We start from the raw sequence: 25,132 nt of genomic DNA on the forward strand, positions 1-25,132 counted from the left end.
AGAATCTGACTGACGCAGGGCGCCTGGGTGGCTCAGTCAGTACAGCGTCTGACTCTTGATCTCACCTCGGGTCTTGATCTCAGTGTTGTGTGTTTGAGCCCCACGCAGGATGTGAAGCCTACTTTAAAAAAAAAAAAAAGAAGAACCTGATCCAATTCATTTGGTGATTTATTTTATTGATTAAAATATTTCAAAAGTTCACTTTTCATTTCTTCATACATAATGTATCTAAATGAACTAAATCATTTATAATATGAAAAGATATCATTACATATAAGTAGGGTGATGTTGCTTCATAATCAAGTATCATTTCTACTCCTAAGATATGTATCTGTGTTACAGAATCACAGCCAATGCCTGTGAGTCTGTCAGAAGCATAGGGCCAGTTGGGATTCTTGGAATGGTACAGAAGAGCACTGGGGCCACTGGCCAAAGGCTAGCAGTGCTGGTCAAATAACATTGTATGCTCTGAAAGGAAGGATAGAGAAGGTTTAGGCAGGGAGATGGGGTGGGTGGGAGACAAGGGATAGTCAGTTTCCATAAAACTTGGGAAACATTGGTTTCTCAAAAGAAGGAACTGACATAGTTCTTCAGTTATTTTTATGGGAAAATTTAAGGACCTATTTGAATGCTGAAAAGATAGAGAAAATCATTTAAGTTGTCTTTTAAAACTTAGTTTTTAAAGACGTTGTATGAACAATGAAGAAAGTTATGGCAAATACGTTGGCAGATAAAATGTAAAGAAAAGTTCTTTCAGAAGAGATGATAAATGGCATGGCAATTAATTTTAATAATATATTTGTTTTAGGTAGACATATACATAAAATACTTCATATAGTTCAGTTCAGATTGAATATTCTCTTAAAAACTAGAGGGGTCTGAAATTATAAATATTTTTTCATGCAGGAGTGTTTTTTAGTAAAACACCAGTGGGCCCCACCCCACCCACCCTGGGCAGGAGGGATGGGGTGAGAGGACATTGTGGCCCAAATGGGATTATCTCCTGGAAGACCCAACCCTGGAACCTACTTGTGGCTTCATAAATGTACCTGGGCTTCACAGAAATGTTAGAAAACTTAGGAGACACTGTGTCCTCAGATCATACTTCCTCTTGGGGGAGTCCTGTCATAAGACAGAGCAGGACAAGAGGCACCTGGAAGGAAATACAGGCCTTCCAGGAACTTCAAGAAAAGCTGGTTGTGATTCTTAAGGTAGATGTGGCCTTTACAACCCCAGCTGGCGTACGTTAACTCTTACAAAATGACAATGGCAACACCATCCCTGGGAACAAGAGATGTGGCCCATCTTGGAGAATTCCCATTTTCTTCCTCACATCACATCCCAAAGCATTCCCATTCCAATGAATAAACCACATCCCTCATATTTGATCTTCATATAGCTTCTGAGGGGAAAGTACACTTACTCTCTTTTCTCCTGTTATAATCTATTGAGAAAGCCTAGCTTAAAACTGCTGGGGATCTGGATCATTTCCAGAGCGTGTGGAGAGGGGGTAAAAGGAAATGTAACTTGGAAGAGATATTTCGTATCCAACATCAGCTGTGACGAGTCCTCTCGGCTATTTAGGAGAGCCTGAAATTAAAACCAGAAGAAAAATGAATACGGAGACCATTGCATTCTGCTTTATGACTATCTAGAAGTTCAGAGTAAGGAAAACACATCCCAACCTTCACTGAAAAGCTCCTTTCAAAATCATGTGAGAGAATGCACAAAAGAGCCTTTTGATAACACAGTCCCATGGTGAGATGGTCTACGCAGGATTTCCAATCAGCTCTTGTGAATATTTACTTTCGTGTTCTGTTTCACTTCAGATGTTAATTTCCTACAGGAGGGACTGACTGTAAATGGATCTGTTTTCTATTCTTATCATCTTGTGGCATAATTCTAAGCCCAAACATGAGTAGATCTGAAGTAGTAAATCTTTCTAGCAGTTATCCTTCTTTTTAGTTCAGTAGTTTATGAACTTTTTTGTCTCAAGACACCTTTATAACTCTTTAAAGATTATTGAGGACTCCAAAGAGCTTTTGTGAATGTGGGTATAACTACTGATATTTACCATATTAGTAATTTTTTTTATAACTTTCTTTTTTAAAAAAATTTTATTTATTTATGATAGTCACACAGAGAGAGAGGCAGAGACATAGGCAGAGAAGAAGCAGGCTCCATGCAGGGAGCCCAACGTGGGACTCGATCCCGGGTCTCCAGGATCGCGCCCTGGGCCAAAGGCAGGCGCTAAACCGCTGCGCCACCCAGGGATCCCACCATATTAGTAATTAAGACAATAATTTAAAATATGAATTCATTAAAGTAACAAACCCAACACATGTAAACATTTATCGAAAAATAACTATTTTTGAAAACAAAAAAAAATTAGTAGGAAGTGGTATTGTTTTATATTTTTGTAAATCTTTTAACATCTGACTTAATGAGACCAGTGGAATCTTGTATCCACTTCTGCATTCAACCTATGGTGATGTGTTGTTTTGGTTGAAGTATATGAAGAAAAGTCTGCTTCACACATATGTATTTGGAAAAAGGAAGACTTTGCAGACCCCCTGAATGGGTCTCAAGGACCCACAGGATCCTTGAACCAAACTCAGAGAACTGATGCCTTAGCAGATTGGAGAAAATACTTTAGGGATTAAAATAAGACAAATGGGTTTATGTTTTTCCATTCAGCCTCTGCTCCCTTGCACAGTGCTAATAAGAAGATTGATGATAAATAAGACATGCTGAAGGAACACAGCAGGTGAATCATGGTTGTGGTGTTTCATTCTCCTCCCACTGAGGCTAAAATGGGTTCTGAAAACTGGGGTATTTGACAGGGAGAACTCCTGCTGCTTTTGCTAAGTGCCTTTCTTGTGCATGTTTGGTAAATGCACTTTAATCTTAGATTTCTATAATGTTAATTCAATATTCAATCAATCATTCATTCATTCATTCATTTAAAGTAGGCTCCACACCCATGTGGGGCCCAACGTGGGGCCTGAAATCACAAGCCTGAGATCAAGACCCGAGCTGAGATCAAGAATTGGACACTTAGCTGACTGAGCCATTCAGGTGTCCTCTTAATTTCTTATATGGAAAACTAAAAGGCACATCCGTAAGGATCTTACCTGTACTTTGCGAACAAAGGATGGAGTCACTCTTTTCTCGAAGTCGTCTATAGGTGTGTATGAATTAAGGATCTTTATGATCTGTGAACAGCACATAAGATGGTGTTGACCATGAAAAATCACAAGCCTGTCCATGAAATAATGATTCAGATGGTTTGGGAACTATTGGGAACCACATGTAGTTTTTTGATACAGTAATTTGGCTTTAGGAACCATGTACTCTAACCTCTTTCCTTCCTCCCATTCCTTCCCCTCATATATAGACATCTGTGAGTTCAGTGGGCAGGAAATGTATCATATACATTTTCCTGTTTTTAAGTCCTAAGTTAATATTAAATAAATGCTTATTAGATAAGAAGGTGGTTCATGGGAGATCTGTGTGCACCCCAAAGAGCACACAGAGATTCAGACACATCCTATGGCTGGCTAAGCTAGAGAGGGCAAAGATCAGGGACACACTTAACCAGCCTGGTCACCTGCACAGCAGACAGTGAGGTGCAGCGTTCATAGATCTCCTTGGCATCGCTGTCTGTGATCTTCTTGACCTGAAGCAACCAGGCTGCCTGAGAGAGAGGTTCCAAAGTTTCCTTGGCCAAGCTGTTCTGCAAATTCTTATCCTTAAGCCATTCTTCTAAGTAGCTGATATTGCACCTGGAGTAAAAGCCAGAGAAACAGACAATAGTGGATGACCCACTGAGATCTTTCCACTTCAGGAGAGGGTGCCCAATACCCCAGTGTGTCCTAAGAGGGTACCCGGGTTCAGTGAGAACCTTAGGACCATGGTCCAGCAGTTTCTTCATTTGTAACACCAGGAGGTTGGACCAGATGATTAGCTCTCATGATCCGTGGTTTTAAGGATCTTGATGGTCTAGGGTGAGGGGTCATACCAGCTAATAAACTTGGGGGAAAATCTGAGTAAAAAGCAGTGACTGCAATCATTTATAAAGTGATCTATTAAAATACCCTTAATAATAGATTTGAAAATCTACTTAAGGAAAATAAAATACACTTAATAATAGATTTGAAAATCTACTTAAGGAAAAAATCATAGTGATATTTAAAGACTTAATATTGGTGTAAAAAACTGTTTTCCTAAATTGACAGAAAATTTCCAGTTGATAGAAGGCTTTCATTCAGTCCACTGGGGTTTTCATTCTTGTGTCTGTCACTAATTATCATAAGTTTACAAGTTAAGAAGCATGGTTTTAGTTCCACCAATCTACTTGTGTGAGCTTGGAAAGTTACTGAACCTCTCTGGGTGAATGAGAGTGTTGAGAACCCTCATACGTTGCTAGTGGGAATGTAAAATGGTAGAGCTGCTAATGATAACAGTTGGCAGTTCCTCAAAACATAAAACGTAGAACTGCGACATGACCCAGCAATTCCACTTTTAGGTAGATACTTAAGAGAACTGAAAAAAAAAAAAAAAAAAAAAGAGAACTGAAAGCATATCCACACAATGTTTCACTACTCAAAAATCAGTAGTGAAATGTTCATTATGCCATTACTCATAATTTCCAAAAAATGAAAACAACCCAAAATGTTCACCAACTGATGGATATACAAATTGTGGTATGTCCATACAGTGGGACATTTATTCATCAATAAGAAGGAATAAGGTATTGATACATGCTACCACGTGGATGGACTGTGAAAACATTATGCTAAGTGAAGAAGCCAGTCACAAAAGACAACACATTTTATGATTCCATTTATAAAAGTGTCCAGAACAGACAAACCTATAGAGAAAGAAAATATATTTGTGGTTGTCTCGCCTAAGGGAGAGGGGACGGGGGAAGTGAGATGTGGTAGGGGGTAAGAATGCCGCTAATGGGTTTAAGGTTTCTTTTTGCAGTGATAGAAATGTTTTAAAAGTACATTATGGCGATGTTTGCACAACTCTGTAAATATACCAAAACCCAATGAACTGTACAGATATAGTTTACAGAATTAATAAACCGTACAGCATGTAAATGATCTATCAATGAAGCTGCTTTTAAAAATTGAGTGTTAAAAAATAATAATAATAAATAAATAAATAAATAAAAATTGAGTGTTGAGCCAGGGGCACCTGGCTGGCTCAGTTGGAGGAGCATGCAACTCTTGATCTTGGAGTCATGGGTTCAAGCCCCACGTTGGGTATAGAGACAAATAAATAAACTTTAAAAAATTAAGTGTTGAACCAAGTGATCTCTAAGGTCATTTCCAGCTCTGGCCTTCTAAATTAGCACTCCCTATGTGGGTCTTCTCTTTGATTATAACACTGGGACAATAATTCTGAATTGATATATTCCACAGGGATGTAAGGAATGTGAGATACCATATCTTCCATTGGTTTCCTCCCTTTTTTACACTGTCAGTTTTGTCCCACTATTTTGGATTCCTATTATGATAGATTCCTATTGGGCCTCCCATCTTATCCCTTCTAATCCATACTATTTAAACCTGCCATAAAAAAAAATAAACCTGCCATAGTCCTTCCTTAAACTGGATGTTGAGCATGTTAATTCTCCCACTCAAAAATCAGTAGTGAAATATAATCTAGTAACTCCATTCCTGGGTATTTACTCAAAGACAATGAAAACACTAATTCAAAAACCTATATACGCCCCTATGTTTATTGTAGCATTATTTTTAATAGTCAAGATATGGAAGCAACCCAGGTGTCCATCTATAGATGAATGGATAAAGAAGGTGTAGTGTAGCTATACAATGGAATATTACTCAGCCATAAAAAAGAATGAGATCTTGCCATTTGCAATAACATGGATTGACCTAGAAGGTATAATGCTAAGTGAAATAAGTTAGTTGAAGAATATCATATGATTTCACTCACATGTGGAATTTGAGAAACAGAACAAAGGAAAAAAGAAACAAACAAACAAACAAAAAAACACAGATTCTTAAGTACAGAGAACAAAACTAATGGTTGTCAGGGGGGAGGTGGGTGGAAGGATGAATGAAATAGATAAAGGGGATTAAGAGCACATCCTGATGATGACTGCGTAGTGTATAGAATTGTTGGATCATTATATTGTATACCTGAAACTAATATAACACTGTATGTTGATTATACTTCAATTAAAAAAAAGTGGAGAGGGCAGCCCTGGTGGCCCACCAGTTTAGTGCCGCCTTCAGTCCAGGGTGTGATCCTGGAGATCCAGGATCGAGTCCAACATCGGGCTCCCTGCCTGGAGCCTGCTTCTCCCTCTGCCTGTGTCTCTGCCTCTCTCTTTCTCTCTCTGTGTCTCTCATGAATAAATAAATAAAAATCTTCAAAAAAAATGGTGGAGAAATCAGTGGTGGAGTTCCAGTTCTTGGTAAGAACATACTCTACTTTGCCCCTCCCGTTGAATGCAGCTATTAAAGCTTACTAAAATGCCTGAAGCAGCTATTTGAGGACTCTGAAAAGTAAACAGGACAAGGTAGATTGGGGAAGAAGACCAGAATTTGAGGTATTGTCAAATGGATAGTGAGTTTACTAGCTTTTTCTGTCCACTATTCATTAGCCTGACCTCAAAGGAGCTGAAACTCAGCAGGTGGTGCTGATGGCAATAAAGATCTCCAGTAGGAGCCCTCTAGATCTGGGTTGAGGGACTGAAAAGATGGGTCTTACTGCTCTTAAGAGAGGGCAGAAATCCTCTTTTTTTCTTTTTTCTACTTTTTCTTTTTTGTGTTTAAGCCCCAAACAATTTCACTGTGGTCCACAGGGTCCAGTAAGGAGCTCAAATTCTGAGGCAGGAAAACCTTCTCCAAATGGAGCAACTATAGTTCAAGAGAATGGGGGTGAATCCCCACTGTTCTATTTCACCACCACTTAGCCCCAGATGAAGACATTTGCAGGAAGTTCACCACATAGTGGGTTAAATAAATTCCCAGTTTTCTGGAGGACCAAAATGGGGATTCCCAGGGATCTGGAAAGTATCAGGGGTGTTTTGGAGATGGAGGAGCTTGGTAAAGTAATCCCTTAAAGTTGGTCATGAACTCCTTAGTGCACACCTGGGTCCATGCATGGATCTAACCCTCAACAGCTCACATAGACTTTGAGGAATAAACAATGGGACAGAGCACCATCCGAGTTTCAGCTGACCATGAGGTGTCACACATGAGACAGAACCAAATAGCATAACAAAGCCTTTGAAAACTGACATGAGAATGACAAGCCACTAAGGATGGTCAGAACTTGCAGCTTGAACTCAAATGGATTATCTAATAAAAAATAGCAACATTCTCCATAAGGCTGAAAGACCCAAAGTCTCATAGTATAGTATTAAAAGTGTCCAGGATACAATTCAAAATTACTTGGCATATGAAGAACCAGGAAAATCTCAATTTGTGTCATACAAGACAATCAATAGATATCAGCTCTGAGATGACACAGAGTTGGAATTATCTGATAAAGACTTTAAAGAAGCTATCATAAAAATCCTCCAAAAAATAAAGACAAACTATCTTGAAATAAATGTAAAGATAGTCTCAGATGAGAAAAAAATGATATAAAGAAAAACCAAACAAAAACTTTAGAAGTGAAAAATACGATAACAAAAATAAAGAACTCTCTTAGTGGGCTCAACAGCAGGATAGAGATGCCAGAGTAAACGGTCAAGAGAGATGATTCAATCTAAAGACAGAGGGGAAAAAAACTTAATAAAATAAACATAACTTTATGGACTCACTGAACAATAATGAAGATTTAACATTTGTGTTATTGATGTTCCAGGGGAAAGGAGAAATTGTGGCACAGACAAAATATTTGAAGAAATGACTGAAAAGTTCCCAGATTTAGTGAGATGTATGAGCCTACAGATTCAAAAAGCTCAGGGAATCTCAAATAGGTCATACCCAAAGAAATCCACGCCCAAACACATCCTAATTAAACTGTGGAAAATCAAAGACAAAAAAAAAATCATGAAAGCAATCAGAGAAAAATCATGCATTACTCGTAAAGAAACAATAATTCAAATAACCTGACATTTCTCATCAGAAACCATGGAAAATGTTTCATGTTTTTAAAGTGATGATAAAACTGAATGTCAATCCAGAATTCTATATCACAAAATATACTTCAGGAATGAAGGTGAAATGAAGACCTTTTCAGATGAAAGAAAACAAAGTATTGCCAGTGAACCTGCTGTATAAGGACTCCCGAAAGAATTTCTTCAGGCAGAAGATACCTTCCTGACACCAAAATGAGATTTTGAGGAAAAAATAAGACTTGGAATATTAGGAATGAAGGAGTAACAGACATGGTAAATATGTGGGTAAATATAATAATTCTTCAAATGAGCATCTTAAAATATATTAGATTATTTAAATGAAAATTATAACATTATCTAGCAGAATTTTTGATGTCTCTAGATATAATACATAAGACAACGATAATGTAAAGGGAAAAGGGGCCTATGTGATGGTAAGCTTCCTACATTCCACTTGATACGGTTAAGATAATGATTCTAATATAGAATAAGGGGCACCTGGGTAGCTCAGTCAGTTAAGCATCTGCCTCTTGATTTCAGCTCAGGTTTTGATCTCAGGGTGGTGAGTTCAAGTGCCATGTTGGGCACGGAGCCTAACTTAAAAATAACTAAATAAATAGACTTAAAACTTAAGTATATATATAGTGTAATCCTACAAAATACTTTAAAAATACAAAGATATATAGTAAAAACACAGTATATAAATTTTTTTAGAGAGGGGAAGGGGCAGAGGGAAAGAGAGAGAGTATCTTAAGCAGGTTCCACATCCAGCGCAGAGCCTGTCATGGGGCTCCATCATGGAGCTCCATCTCACAACACTGAGATCATGACCAGACAAAATCCAGAGTTTGACACTTAACTTTTGACTGAGCCACCTGGGCACCCTGAGAGTAGATAAATTTAAAAGGGGTACCAAAAAATGTTCAAAGAACTCAAAAGAAGGCAGAGAAAGGAGAACAGAGAAATAAAAACCAGAAGAGGCAAGTAGAAAATAATAAAATGGTAGACTTATATCTAAACATATCAATAATTACATTAAGTTAAAATGGCCTAAACACCCCAATTAAGAAGTACAGATTGTCAGACTGGCTTAAAAAACCCCCAAACCAAAACAAGACCCTAATATATGCTGCCTCTAAGAAAGTCACTTCATATATGATACAGGTAGGTTAAAAGTAAAAAAGATGAGAAAAGATACACTATGAAAACACTAATCAAAAGAAACAGTAGGCTTTCAGATAAAGTAGATTTCAGAGGAGAGAAGATTACCATTAGAGGGATAAAGGAGGACTCTATATAACGTTAGGATGGTCAACTCACCAAGAAGACATAACGAGTCTTCTTTTTTTTAAGATTTTATTTATGTATTCATGAGAGACACAGAGAGAGGGGCAGAGGATGGACAGAGAGAAAAGCAGGCTCCCTGCAGGGAGCCCGATATGGGACTTGAACCCTGCACCCGGGATTATGCTCTGAGCCGAAGGCAGACACCTAACCACTGAGCCACCCAAGCATCCCAGATATAACGATTCTTAATGTGTATGTACCTAACAACAGAGCCTCAAAATACATGGAGCAAAAACTGACAGACTGAAAGAACATATGATTCAAAATTACAGTTGGAGACTTCTACTCTTCTCAGTAGTCAACAGAATTAATACACAGAAAATCAAGGATATAGCAGGAATGAAAGATACCATCAACACCCATCAACCATGGGTCTAATTGACATTTATAGAACATTCCACCCAATGGCAGAATATACCTTTCAACTGCATGTGGAATATTCACAAAAACAGACCATATTATGGGTCATAAAAGCAAATCTTCATAAATTTAAAAAGAATTAAAATCATACAAAGTTTTTTTTAATGTAAAAATATTTAGAAGTTTTTTTTTTAATTTTTTAATTTATTTATGATAGTCACAGAGAGAGAGAGAGAGAGAGAGAGAGAGAGAGAGGCAGAGACACAGGCAGAGGGAGAAGCAGGCTCCATGCACCGGGAGCCTGACGTGGGATTCGATCCCGGGTCTCCAGGATCGCGCCCTGGGCCAAAGGCAGGCGCCAAACCGCTGCGCCACCCAAGGATCCCCTAGAAGTTTTTATTTAACAAATAAACCTGGGAAAGTCTCAGGCAAAGTGGGATGGTTGGTGACTCTGGTGTCTTAATCTATGGTACATTTTCAACCTCCGTGCACCTTGAGATGTTTTTTTTATTATGATAAAGACACACATAAAATTTACCAATTTACATTTTTAAGTGTATGGTACAAGTTTTAACTGTATGCACCACATTATGCAACAGAACTCTTTCATCTTGTAGACTTAAACTCTATATCCATAGAACACCACATCCCCTTTCCCCTCTCTCTTCAGTCCTGGGCAAAAACCATTCTACCTTCTGTTTCCAAGAGTGTGACTAACAGAATACATTCCTTGAACATATGGAATGAAACTAAAAGTCAGTAACAGAAAGGCAGCAAGAAAGTCTCTGAATACTTGGATATGAAACCATATACTTCTAAATGATCCACAGGTCAAAGAGTAAGACTCCAAGGAAGTTAGAAATTATTTTCAATTCAACAAAAATGAAAATACAACATCTCAAAAATGGTGGGATAAAGTTAGTGCTTGGAGAGAAATTTATAGCATTAAATGCTTATCTTAGAAAAGAGAGTTCTCAGAGTCAATAACCAATGCTTCTACCTGAAGAAACTAGAAAAAGAGCAAAATAAGTCCAAAGTAAGAAGAAGGAATGAAATAATACAGTATCAGAAATCAATTAAAAATTTTAAAATAGAGAAAAATCAGGGAAAGCAAAAACTGGTTATTTGAAAGCATCAGTAAAATTGATAAATCTCTAGCAAGATGGATCAAGATAAAAAGAGAAGACACAGATTACCAATATAGGAATGTAAGTGGAGGGATATCACTGCAAATTCTGCAGAAAGTAAAATAATAAGAAAATATCATTAATAGTTCTACACACAAACTCAACAACTAGATGAAGTACGCTGATTCCTTAAAAAAAAAAAAAACTCATCTAAGATGAGATATGTAACCTGAATAGTCCTATGACTATTAAAGAAATTGAATTCCAAGTTTAAAGCCTTCTTGGAAAAAATCCAATCTGTGGTGGCTATGACTGCTGAGAGACTAGAGTGCGCCTTGCTCACGCTGGCATTCCACTTTTTCTTTGGAACCCCCCTGGCATTCCATTCAACTCCATCAGTTTTCCTTCACTGAGGCTTGTGCTCATTCCTCCAAGTCTGCATCTCCTAAAATTCTATCTGTCCTTTCAGGCCCAAATCAATGCCTTTCATGTTCTTCTCTAGTTCCCTTAGTCCAGCAAGCAGTGTTATATCCTTGGGCCACATTATTCTGGTTCCTGACAGAACTGTCACCCTATGGGGGCTTTTATCAAAGATCACTGAGCAAAACAGCTGCAGTGAAACTTGCTGTAAAAATGCTACTGCAGAGACTGTGGGATAAAGTTCCCCATGAAATCTTATTTTTAGGGATCCCTGGGTGGCTCAGTGGTTTAGCGCTGCCTTCAGCCCAAGGTATGATCCTGGAGTCCCGGGATCGAGTCCCACATCAGGCTCACTGCATGGAGCCTGCTTCTCCCTCTGCCTGTTGTCTCTGCCTCTCTCTCTCTCTCTCTCTCTCTCATGAATAAATAAATAAATAAATCTTTTTAAAAATCTTATTTTTATAATTCATGACTAGGGACAAAAAAGTAATTAGGACAGTATTTATCTCTTTCTTCCCTGGGAATACCTGGCTCACCAGACTCAACAAGACCAGGTTGCTGACAATGTCTGGCATTCTGTCCTGCCAGCCAGAAAGCCCAGAAACAGTTTTCAAGCCACTCTGTCCAGTGTTTATGATTTTTTCCCCCTTTGGTCTTGATTTCCTACTTGTATTCATGTCTTATTATTTCATGGCTTGTTTTTCATTGTAAAGCCACCTCAAATCCTTATGGACCTTGCTTATGTCAGGAGCTTAATAAATATCTGAGTGAACAAATCTCTGTCAAATTCATGTGCTACTCAGAGCAACACAGTGTAAGGGGATTACTTCTCGGATGACCACTTTCAGTTGGTGAAAGAAGGCGGCGCTGAACACCTATGGGGACAGATGTGGCCTATCCCCTGGGCAGCTGTCATAGGACCTAGAGGCGTGTGTCCTGCTCATGACCATCCTCCCTTGTGGAGACCCACAGAAGGAATGAGAATTGCCTTAGTCAAGGCTCAAATGGCACATTGAGGTTTACGGGTTTACTTTGAATAGGGTTGAATCCTACCTCAGAGGCCTACAGGGCTTTCTGCTTGGAGCTTGTGAAATAAATAAAATTCTTTCTTTTCTCAAGGATGAGAAAAAGATCCACAAAGGCCAGCCCTTCAGAATACTCCTTCTTATCTGAAAACCACAACCTGGTGTCCTGGGATTCGCCAGCCTGGTGGTGGGGATGTCCAACTCCAAACTTCATTATTGCTAAAATGGTTTAATGGATGCCTCGTTTATCTCTTGGCTTAAGGTACTTTGCCATCTCCCCTTACATCACTGTCATCAACATGACCTCAGCTTCTCATGCCACGCGCAGGTATCAAATCCCTGTTCAAATTACCAAAATCTTAAATATATGGTCTTTTCCTAGTCACGTGGCAGCGTTAACTCTTACGATAGCTCAGGGCTTGTGTTTCCCCAACCAAGAGATCAAGAAAAGTTGACACACTCCAAAAGTGTGGCTCATCATGTCCTTGGGGACATTGGTCCTGCTGCTCCCCAAGCAAATCTCTGCTTGATCCAGACAGAGCTTCCTACTACAGCCGGAGGGGGGCACCCCACTCAGCTCCCCCACGTGCCTTTGCCCGTCTCGTTTCCCCTTGCCTGGAATGCCCTTCTCCCTGTTAAATCGCTCAGTGCACAGCTCTTGGGCTTAACTTGTCCGCGAGGATCGTTGGTTGCTCTTCTCTGCAGCACCTGTTGGCGACTTCATCGTCCCGGCCTGAGAGGCCTCTGGCCCCGCACCCTGGCAGCGCGGCCCGTGCAGGGGCTCAGCGTGCGGCCCTGGAGGTCAAGAGCATTCTTCCCCGCGGCCCCCGGCCTGGGCCTTACCTGATCTGCATCCCTTTCCTGCAGGAGCACATGTCCTTGCGCAGGAAGAGGCTGTTCAGGGTGACTGCCCCGATCAAGAAGAAGAGCTGCTTCACGGCCTGCCGCACCAGCTCGGGGTCCAGGCCGTTCTGGCACATGGTGCTGTAGAAGTAGCTCAGCTGCTGCAGGACGGAGGTCATGGTGTAGGCGTCCGTGTCGTCTATGCTAGACGAGCGCTTCCGGAAGCCTGTGGGCTTCAGGCCAGAAATGCCCTGCAGGCTCTCGTACTCCAGCATGCCGGGCACTAAGACAGGAAAACACAAGCATTTCTTGCACACACAGTGGAGACAACCAGAGGACATTTTCCATTGCTCTCTTGGGTCTGTTCTAAGGTGGGACATTTTCCGTGAGGGTTAGCAGGGGCCTCGGCTGTGACAGGGAGAGAGGATCCAGGACTGGGGAGCTTGTGGGGCAGGAGGTGGCTGGAAGGCAGGGCTGCTTAGGACAGGGCAGCAGCTCTGCTTGGAGGCTTGGAGCGCCTCTTCTTTCAACTTCACAGGAAAGGGAGCAGGTTAACATCATAACTCATGGTCTGGGACCATTTAAAGCCTGAAGTACTTAAACTTCAGAAAATTGAAGAAAGTATACAAGAATTTGAGGGGGACTTTAAGATTTCAAACACACTTAGTCATGACCTAAGATTAGCTACATAAGTAGTAGCAGGTCTCACCAGTCTTTCCCTTCAGGGTGAATCAGCCTTACAGGTAGGAAACTATGAGTCATGTACTTTTTTCTAAAAAAGATTTTATTTATTTATTCATGAGAGACAGAGAAAGGCAGAGACACAAGCAGAAGAGAAGCAGGCCCCCATGGCCCCTGCCCCCCCCCCCCCCCCCAAGGAGCCTGATGCAGGACTCAATCCTGGATCCCAGGATCACACCCTGAGCCAAAGGCAGACGCTCAACCACTGAGCCACCCAGGCATCCCTATGAACCATGTACTTTTATAAAGCAGTCATTTCAAGCAGTTAAAAAGAATTAAAAAGTAGACATTCACACAATTAAGTTTTTCTGGTTTTAAAATTATATTCTTTGTAAACATTCCTTATACTGGATTTACTTTCTTTTTTAATTTATTTTTTATTTTTTTTATTTACTTTCTTAAGGTCTCAGTGCTACCGTAAATATTTTTGGTCATCTATTCTTTTCTTACCTATTATTGGCTGAATGTTGTTTTCCATTACAACAATGAACCGATGATATATTCGTATAGCCACATCACTAAGAATCTGTCTGTATTCTGAAAGGTCAAAGTTGTTCAAGCAATTCTTATTCTGATTTGGACTATTGAGCTTCATGAATTCCTGAAAGTAATGTGAGCATATAAATATTAGAATGATATAGACATGTAGGAAATTAAAATACTATCTCTACTAATGATGTTCTAATCAGCTCTTATACTTTAAAGCCTAATGTCTCAAATGAATTCTTCATGTTGGTGGTGCCACTTATTTTCTATAAGTAACTGTCACTGTACTGCCTCCTCACCCTACAAATATGTGCCCCCAGCACCTACAGAATACAGTGGAAGACAACTCCCATGGAAGCTCATCAAAAAACCCTACAAAGCACCTACAGAAACAAAGAGCTGTAAGAGGTCAGCTGGTGCAATGCATGAGATTCATGACTTAATGATTATAGAACATTGATCAATCTGAAATTTTTTAAAATGTGTGTTATGGACTAAATGTTCGTGATGCTCCCAAATTCATATGTTGGAGCCCTCACCTCCAGTGCAGCTGTATTTGGAGAAGGGGCCTGTAATAAAGTAATTCAGATCAAAAGAGGTCCTAAGTGTGAAGCTCTAATCTGTCAGGATTCGTGTCCCTTTATTAAGAGACACAGAGTGCTCAATCTCTTTCCACACCCATGCACCAAGGCTGTGTGAGGGCACAGCGAGAAGGCAGCCATCCACAAGCCAGGAAGAAAACTCTCACCAGGAACCAGCCATGCTGGCACCCTGGTCTCAGACTTCAGGCCTCTAGAACTGTGAGAAAATAAATTTCTGTAGTTTAAAAGCTTTGTAGTCTGTGATATTTCATTATAACAGCCCAATCAGACTAATATAGTAGGTTCAACATGTTCAAAGCAATAAAAGAAAAAGAGAGCATTAAGAAGAGCATGTAATGATAAGAGGCAGAGGTGAAAAAGCACCATTGAAATATAAACGAAAATATAGTAATTGAAAAAACATGACTGGGAAAAGTACATGGGGGGGGCAAATAAATGGTATTGAATAATATCCTCTTTCATTAATGTCTCACACATACCGGTTTGTCTTAAATGGACTGGGCTGTGCCCCCTGCTTCTTTTGGTATTCCTTTTAGTCAAAAGTTGGATTTTCTTTACTTATTTCTCCTTTTGTTCTATAGTACTAGTAGAGTTGCTTCTATATTTAGTTTTACTTTTCCTTTTTTGGGACAATTGGCTAGCCACCCGGAAGAAGATATGAAATCATTATCTCACACATAATGGAATAAATAATCACACCAATTCTGGATAGATAAAAACATAATTGTGAGCTCTAAATTTGAATTATAGAGGTTCAGAAGAAATCAAGAAAATAAGTTCATGATCTCAGGGCAGGGAAGAATTTCCTGAACAAGACACTAAAACACACATCATAAATGAATAGGATTGATACACCACAGTTCAGAAATTGTGCATAACATACCCCATAAAGAAAATTATAAGACAGGCCACAGTTTATCCGTGATATGTAAATATCTCCTATGAATCAATAAGAAAAAAAAAAGTCAAGGGATACCTGGGTGGCTCAGCAGTTGAGCACCTTGCTTTTGGCTCAGGGTGTGATCCTGAGGTCCAGGATCAAGTCTTGCATTGCACTCCTTGTGGGGAGCCTGCTTCTCCCTCTGCCTGTGTCTCTGCCTCTCTCTCTCTGTCTCTCATGAATAAATAAATAAAATCTTTTAAAAAAATAGCTTCTGAAAAAATGGAGAACTGACGTCAGTAGGCAATTTGAACAGAAACCCAAATGATCAGTGAGCACATGGAGTGATTCCTTTTTTTTTTTTTTTAAGATTTATTTATTTTAGAGAAAGTGTGTGTGTGTGAATGAGCAGGGTTAAGGGCAGAGAGAGAGACAGAGAATCTCCAGCAGACTCCCTGCTGAGCACGGAGCCCTATGTAGGCTCAATCTCTTGACCCTGAGATCAAGACCTGAGTAGAAACCAAGAGTCTGATGCTCAACCAACTGAGCCACGTATGTGCCCCTACATGGAGTGATTCCTGATCTCATTAGTGATCAGATAATTGCAATTTAAGTCAACACAGTACCATTTTATAGCAATGAGATTGGTAAATAATTAAGATGACTTCAATATCAAGTGTTGATGAAGGTATGACGCTGGAAACTTCCTGCACTGCTGGTGGGACCATTAACGGTACAAACATTTGGGAGGGCAGTGAAAATCCTAAAAGCTACTTTGTTATTTCAGGTCAATGACATTTTGTTCTGTGGGTATTTGAAGAGGGAGGATTCCTTTATGATGCTAGCCCCTTGGGAGCAGAGTCAGAATGGCAAAGGACATATAGATTGTGGAGGAATGATTGGAATCCTGCAGAGAGAAGAGCTCTGAAGAACCAAAGGCAGATGCTTAACTGACTAAGACACCCAGGCTCCCCTACCTCACTGATTTAAAACTCAAGGGAAACTGAGGCCTAGTATCATGCCCATGGTCCAGGCCTCTTTCCGTAAGTCTTCTGACTGTGACTTCTGTCCAACAGTGATGTGAAGTTGGCCTCCTGGCTAAGAAGGAAACCAGGAAGCCCTCTGGAGCAGAGGCTGCCCCTGGAGCCAGGCATGTCCCCACTCCCTGTGGTGAGCTCTGGCTAACAAGGAAGTTCTAGACCAGCAGTCAGCACAGAACACAGAGCAGGCAAATATCCGTACCTCTTCTCCACTGTACTGCCTCAGGCAGTTGAGAAAATGACATGTATTGGAAAGCCAAAAAGATAGCATCTCAAAGTCTTCTAAATGTTCCTTAAAAAAAGAAAAAAAAAAAAAAAGATAAGAGTTGGATTTGATGACTACTGGTACCTTTGAGCCAAAAACAGATGTATCTTACCTGTTTGGGTTAGCTGGTGGCTTTTGACCAAAGTGAATTCTTTTATTCACCAAAGGTTTTATTACGTATATAGTGTAACAATGAGCTCTTACATTTATTTAGCAGGATCTGGTTTGCAAAGTATTTCTGTAGAAGTTATGTCACCTATTATGAAACTTGAGGCAGGCACTGCGGGAATGCCTGGTAAAGATGAGCCCAGAGTTCACATTGTGACCAGGAGGAATGTCACTGATAACATGATATCCAGGGGACATGATGAAACAGGTGGCTGAGCACCTGTACATGGGTTATACCAGAGCTCAGAGGGTGGAAAGACACTGGCAAGAGAGGGCAGCTGAGAAAGTCTCCTGAGAAGGGGGGAGAATGCTGTCCTTGAAGGAAAGAGGTGCAGAGACAAGAGCTCGGAATCCAGGACTCCACTGGGGAGAACAGCCCTGCTGTGGGGCTGCAGGAAGAGGAACAGAGAAGGTAGAGGCCTGGTGGTCAGAGGTAAGGGGAAAACTGGGAAAGTCCTGGGGCTTGAGGAACGCAGCAGGAGAGTTTCAAAGAAGCGTGCCTAATGCTTCAGTCCATTAGAGAAGGACAAAAATTAAGGAAAAACCCTTGGATTTAGCAGGAGGAATGTCTGGTTATCTTTCTGTGGAGTGACAGGGGTGGAAGCCAGATGGCAGGACCCGGTGGAGCCTGCCAGAGTAAGCAAGCCCCCTGGCAGTTGGGGCGCGGGGTAGGGTCGGAAAGGCAGAGAGACTACACGATATGTGGGGGCTGCTTTAGTGTGCTGTGTGCTGGAGTGGGGAGGTCAGTGTGCTGTGTGCTGGAGGGTCAGGTCCCGGACCCCCACAAAGGCAGAGGGCAGGGAGTCACTGGGGAAGCCAGGATGGGAGATGGTGGTGGGAAAGGATTTATACTCTGCACGCTGTGCATCTTTTACTTTCTAAATATTTATACGTTCCAGAGCAGCAAGATGAGGCAAACGCTGTGTGCCTGTGGCCTGGGGCACAATGCACGCATGCCCTAAGGAAACCCATCTTGTGAAATTATGGGCAGGGAAAACATCAATTTCTGCGGGCCCTTTCCAAGGGCACTCTGGTGGCTCTCATGAAAATAGCTACCAGAAAACACTCAACACCAGACAAATGTTAATTTTCTACTCCTGACTCCTGACGAATAATGAATCCTCATGGCCCAGCATCTCACACCCTGAAGGGGTAGGAGCGATGGGGGTCATGGCTACCAGGTTGTGGTCTTCAAGGTAAGGCTCTGAGTTCTGTTGGCCTATCTGTAGCCTTGGGAATCCCTAACCAAACTTGTTTCTTCCAAACAGCTTGGCTTCTTTGACTGAGCCTAGTCTGAGGTATCTCGTGCTTCACCGAAGACCAGAGGTGCGCCAAGGATGAATCCTTAAGGGGTTCTGAAAGCAACCAAAATACCGAGGGCCAGTATCAAAGGCATTCCTACCTTAACCACCTGCTTGATGCCGTTGATGGCGCTGTTCATAAGGGACTTGAGCATGCCGGCGTCGTTGAGGGAGTCTGCGTAGCGCACACACATGAACAGGATGTGAGCTGGCAGTCCTGGGATCATGTTCACCACCACACCACGAGGCTTCAGGTCTGGTACAGAAAGGGTTGATGAGCTCATCGTGAGCTCTCCCCATAAGGAGCCTCTGACCATAGGACAGGGCTTATTTGCTTTCCTGTCATGATGCACACCTGAGTGCCTAGGGATGCCTTTACTCTTTCAGGAATTTAGTCTAGCTCTTCCTGGCAAAAATATACCGGCACCATCTGATCCTCTTACTTCTCATTTGCACAGTACTTTGTCTTTTTTTAAAAGGTTGAATTTTAGTTGGAGTTCGTGCTTCTCCCTAGCATGGAGACCCTGGATTTCAGACCTCCAATGTAAGGGAGAAACCCCAAGTCCATGCACTTGACTCCAGCCTCTATGATGAGGGATATGATCTCAGTGATCACATGCACCTGCCTTGAATCAGGAAAACAGATACATTAATAGCCCTGCAGAGGAGGCCTCACTGGCCTCAAGGAGAAGAGAATGGCAGGGGGAGGAGGGGTAAACTTCATAGAATGGACTAAGGTAAGCAAACCTCCCCACAGCTGCATAAACCAGGGGAATGGAGAGTCCCCATGGGTGTGCACCAGTGAGGGTAGAAAGGACAGGGTACAGGTGCTCATGTGCTCTGGAGGGGGTCACTTAGAAGAAGAGGAAGTTAGGCTCCACATTGTTTTGCTGCTTTAAGATCTTGAGACCAGCTGATAGAAAGGCAGCTTTTCTCTCTGCCACTGGAAAACCATGTGATTTTCATGGTACAGTCTAGTAAGATTGGCTCTGAGACCACCAACCCTTGTGTGTACACTAGAACATCCCTGTAGGAGTGGCTGGGAAGCCCCCATCATATTGCCCGCAAATAAAATTCTCAACAGAAGTCAAATGGAACAAGGAGTCACAGTTACTTCCACCATAGCTCCTGTGCTAAGACACAAAAATGAGAGGATGTGTATCCTATCTGGGTTCTATGATCAGACTCTGGAAGGGGTTAGGGCAGCACTTCTTAACTGAGGGCAATTCTGGCTCCCTTGGGATGTTTGGCAGTGTCTGGAGATGGTTTTTATTGTCATGACTAGAGGTTGTTACTGGTTTCTAGAGGGTAGAAGTCAAGGACACTACTTAATATCCTACAGTGCATAGCCACCGCCCCCCCCCCCAACCCCAACAACGAATGATCTGGTCACTAGTGCGGAGGTTGAGAAGATCTGGGCTAGGAGAAGCAGCAGTGGAGGAAGAGAAGCTACCGCCCCACCCAGGACAGTAGCAATGACTGACAGACAAACATTCAGAGTTCCGGGTCTCACTACCAAGAATGAGGTTTTGAATGAGCTTCTCCTCATCTTCTGTCTTGTATTCCAGCATTCCAAGGTACTCCTTAGGTCCTGAGGTCAAGTGCACATCATTGCCTGTAGGCAGAGGCAAAAAATCAGCTAAATTCACAGAAACAGCTTTCATAGGCTTTATAATGAGACTATGCTGTCTTCCCACCCCATTCCAGCTGGCTGGCACATGAACGCTTGTGGCTTTCAGGTATATGGAAACTTTATTAATCCTGAAGAATTCCTCTGGTAGTGATTCATGTTTGCGAGTATATCAATGAGTAAAGCTGCTGCCAAAAAGGTGAAGTTATCCTTGAAGGGATCCTGATGAGTGCTGGTGTGAATCCAGCACAGTGTGGAGAAAGCAAGCCAAGATACTGCTTCTGTTTTCATGATACTGATGCCACAGTCAAGGAAACAAGATTATGAAACAGTTGGTGAGAAAAGTACTAAACTGCAGGATCCTAAGGGGGCTGTATTAGTTTCCTATGTGCTTTAACAAGTTACCACAAACTTGGTGACTTATGATACCATAGACTTTCCCATCTTACAGTGCAGGAGCTCAGAAGACTGAAATGGATCTCACATGAAGGACTGAAATCAAAGTGTCAGTAGAGCTGAGTTCTGGAAGCTCTAGGGGAGAATCGTTTCTTGCCTTTTTCAGCTTCCAGAGGCTGCCCAAATCCCCTGGCTTGTGGCCACATCACTCTGACCTCTGCTTCTATCACCATGGCCCCCTCTCTTTCTGCTTCCGTTGTCACATCGCCTTCTTTCATGCTGGCACTCCTGCCACTCTTTATAAGGTCCCTTATGATTGTACTGGGTCTACCTAATAAGCCTGGGTAATCTCCTCCATCGCAAGATCCTTAATTTAATCACATTGGCAAATCTCCTTTGCTGTATAAGTGCTGGGGATTGGGATGTGGACATCTTTGGGTGGGCCAGAGTCTGCCCTCTGGTCGCCAAAGATTCATGTCCACTCTGAGATATAATGACAGAAACAGAGGTTAGGAGTCAAAGATTTTTTTTTATAAAGATTTTTATTTATTCATGAGAGACACACAGAGAGAGGCAGAGACATAGGCAGAGGGAGAAGCAGGCTCCATGCAGGGACCCCGATGTGGGACTCGATCCTGGGACTCCGGGATCATGCCCTGAGCCAAACGCAGATGCTCATCCACTGAGCCACCCAGGCATCCCAAGAGTCAGAAATTTTGAAGATGTTATACTGTTGAGCTGGAAGAGAGAGGAAGGGATGCATAAGCCAAGAAATGTGGGTGGGCTCTAGAAGCTGGAAAGACAAGTGAAAAGACTCTCCCCAAAAGCCTCCAGAAGGAACACAGCCCTGCTGACATACTGATTTTTAACTCTGTGAAAACCGTATTGGACTTCTGGCCTCCAGAACTGTAAGATAACAAATCTGTGTTGTGTTAAGCCACTAATTTTATGTTGATTTGTTACAGCAGCCATAAGAAATTAATACAGGGGCTGTAAGAATTCACACAGAAGTGGCTGGAACTCTTAACAAGTCAAGGAGGCAGCACAGTAGTTGGGCCGAGAAGGGTGAGTAGGGTCTGGTGGGTGAAAAAGAAGGTGGCACAGGTAGCGAGTTAACAGAACTTCCTTATTACTCTATAAGAATTTCTCCTGCTTAAAAAAAAAAAAAAATTTTTTTTCCTGCTAACATACTAGCTCTTTTCTCTTGGAGACTAATAAAGGTAGAAGGTCAACCGTTTTACTAAGCAATACTGTTTATGGTAAGCATGATGTCTGATTGGTACCCTGCATCTGGACCTGGATGAACAACAAATAAAGCAGACACATCTGATAAGGACATTACACTTTGGGTATTCTTGAATGTGGTGACTTGTATCTGGACTTGTTTCTTGCAGGGACTCTGGAAGTGAACGGCACCTATGGAGAGTTCAAAAGATGTTGGCTTCCTACCAAGAGTCATGTGGCTGAGCCTGGAAGCAGATGCTACAGCCCACTAAGCCCTGAGGTGACTGTGTCCCTACTGACGACTTGATGGTGCTCAGAGAACCACACAGCTAAGTTGCTCCCACATTCTTGACTCTCAGAATCTGTGTGTTGCTAAGTATGCATTGTTTTAAGTTGCTAAATTTCAAGATAGTTTGTTATATGACAATAGATAACTAATATAGGAAGGGAAGCTGATGTATTCCACTTTAGACACGTGGGGTTGGAAGAGGTAATAGAAAGGCAAAGAAAGTATTTTGGAGGCAAAAAGGAGCCAGGACTCAGGAAAAGAGGTGAGAGGTGGGAGGTAGATTTTGGAAGTCCGTGTGTTGAGATGGTGGTTCATCCATCCATTCCAATGGGGACACTATGGGGGCTTGGGAAGGACAGACATGGTCCTTGCCCTCATGAGGCAGACTGACATTTATCATTAATTATTGAAGGAGAAGGATCCTCATGTTGGTGGTGGATATTTTGAGATTGAAGTGAGAGTGGAATAAATACCAATAAAGGAGCTCTTCAAAGAAATGAATGCAGAAAAAGAAGCAGACAGTTGGAGATACAGCCTTAGTGATCCAGACTGGGAGGAAGAGGAAGCAATATGCAATAAGAATCAAGAGCGTAGAAGAGAGAAGTCCGCTAAGTTCACTGATTCAGTAACAGCCAAGGGAAAGAAAGGCATGGGGTCCTTTTCTTAGGAGCTCATGAGGGCATTCAAAGTGTGAAGTTCAGTCCATGTTCAGGACTACTGTCTATCTTCTTAGATCTCTTCTCTCTTCTAATAGAAATGGAGATATTGATCCTATGTAACTGGGAGAGGAAGAGACTTTCAAAGCAGTTATATTTGAAACTTGTTCACAGTTTCATTTTTAAAAGGAGAGAGTTAATCACAGAAGAGATTAAAAGTATTCATTACAGGGCATCCCTTAAGATGACATGAGTGCATATGGAATTATCTGAGGGCTGGTGAGTTATCCTCTGGCCAAAAGATCTTTCCATTAGCCCATCACTGAGCCTCAACCCATCCCCCACATTCCCCAGTTGAGAATTATTCCTTTGAGTTTCAGAGACTCTGGGCCACATCAGGAAACAAACAATGCGTGCTACCCTTAGCCAACAGTTCAAAAGGTAGGAAAGAGAATGTTATTTTTCCTACCCTTTTCAATCGTCTTGGTTAGAGTCTTGACTTGATCTTGTAGCTTCTTAATCACTCTGTCCTTCATGTCTAACTCTTCTTCAAGATCCTACAGATTCAAAACAAACAAAGACATTAGCTTAGAAGCATCAATCTGTGTTTTGGTAACAGCTTTATTAAGCTATAATTCATATACCGTGCAATTCACTCATTTGAAGTGTACACTCAGTGCTTTTCTAAAGTCAGCTATACGATGGCAACCATCACCATCATCTAATTCTGGAACACTTTTGTCACACCAGAAAGAAACCTGTAACATTTCCCTAGTCCCCTCCTGTCCTTGATAATCACCAATCTACTTTCTGACTCGTTATTATTTGCTTCTTCTGGACACTGAACATAAGGGGAATCATACAATATGTGGCCTTTTGGGTCTGGCTTCTTTCACTTAGTATAATGTTTTCAAGGCTCATCAGTTTCAAGCATGCATCAGGACTTCATTCCTTGTTGTGACTGAATAATATCCTACTGTATGGATATGCAATATTGATCTTGATCTATTTTTCCCTTAAATTAATGCCTGTCAGAGAGAATTGAAAAATATGAATGTGTGAAAATGGGTTCTCTGGATATCAGAAGCTTGAGGCAGAGAAACTTTAGAGATTTGGGTCCTGGTTTTGCATTTCCTTCATGATAAAGGGGTGGCCCTGCCCATGCTAAATTTGGCTCAAGAACCAGCAGAGTCCCGGATGCCTACAAATATTTCTCAGAAAGGGTAGAGTGTTTAGGTTCTTTCTGAATTCCAAGGGCTTTGACTCAGAAAGGATTCAGGCTTCTCATCCCACAGTGTCCCACGCACAGCCACTACAGCCACGGGCTCTCTGGGGACTCTTGGTGCCAAGGGAGACTGTGCTGTTTCCACTCTTTGGCCACCTCTCCTCTGCTACAATTCTGGGTCTCTGGCTAAACATGTTAGGAACTTCAGTTTCTTCCCTCTTGTCTCAGTCCATCCTAAAATACATCTAAAAATAAAAGTTACCAGTCAACAAGAACCTGGAGGAAACCACTGTTCACATTTTGATTTCATTCCTTTCTTTCTTTTCTAATCTGGCACCTGCACATTTTATAGAATTGTGATCATACTGCATATGAAGTTTTCAATTCTATATTTTTCTCATTATACTGAGGACACATTCCCATGTCATTGATAATATACGCAAGCTGTCATTTTAATACCTAAGTCATATGATATACAACAACTTGTTCTACCCACTACTGTTGGACATGCATTTTTTTACTGTGATGGCCACTCTGAACAAAAATCTTTGTTCCTAGATCTAATTACTTAGGATAATAAGATATTAGAAATTGCATTACTGAGTCAAAAAGAATGTGAATCCAAAGGTTCATATTATTTGCCTCCACATTACCTCTGAGAAAGTTAATGCCAATTGCTATCCCTGGAGACCATGTGTGACAGTGCCCACTGCCAGGTATTTTCACCGGCACCATAAGATCTCTATAACTTGAAGGGCAACAATAACATGTAGTTTTAATTTTGAATTTCTTTGATAAATGGTGAGATGATCACTATTTTTTCCCTTTTTTTAAATTTTTTTAAATTTTTTCCCTTTTTTAATAAGGATTTTTTCTTTGACTCCAAAATTATGTAGTGGTTCAAATAGTGTCTCCTCAAAAATTCATGTCTACCTAAAACCCTAGAATGTGAACTTATTTAGAAATAGAGTCTTTAGGGATCCCTGGGTGGCGCAGC

At 41.3% G+C, this 25,132-nt stretch overlaps 1 protein-coding gene across 3 annotated transcripts in view; it reads right to left on the minus strand.

Moving 5' to 3' along the window:
• Positions 1-155: 155 nt before the first annotated feature.
• MYO5C (myosin VC) overlaps positions 156-25,132 on the minus strand; it is a 95,199-nt gene continuing 70,222 nt past the window's right edge. For 2 of the 3 annotated variants that reach the window (XM_025472768.3, XM_049104235.1), the window contains 9 exons: positions 23,380-23,467; positions 20,232-20,330; positions 18,817-18,971; positions 17,184-17,273; positions 14,424-14,574; positions 13,233-13,515; positions 3,611-3,785; positions 3,135-3,215; positions 156-1,590 (listed from right to left, as the gene is read on the minus strand). In XM_025472768.3, coding sequence (XP_025328553.1) covers positions 1,438-1,590; positions 3,135-3,215; positions 3,611-3,785; positions 13,233-13,515; positions 14,424-14,574; positions 17,184-17,273; positions 18,817-18,971; positions 20,232-20,330; positions 23,380-23,467 — 1,275 coding nt within the window. In that variant the 3' untranslated portion in view covers positions 156-1,437. Of the gene's footprint in view, positions 1,591-3,134; positions 3,216-3,610; positions 3,786-13,232; positions 13,516-14,423; positions 14,575-17,183; positions 17,274-18,816; positions 18,972-20,231; positions 20,331-21,314; positions 21,480-23,379; positions 23,468-25,132 lie in introns of those variants that run through there. The other variant, XM_049104236.1, reaches the window with a different exon arrangement.

This window comes from Canis lupus, chromosome 30, assembly GCF_003254725.2.
Source record: "Canis lupus dingo isolate Sandy chromosome 30, ASM325472v2, whole genome shotgun sequence".
NCBI classification, from domain to species: domain Eukaryota; kingdom Metazoa; phylum Chordata; class Mammalia; order Carnivora; family Canidae; genus Canis; species Canis lupus.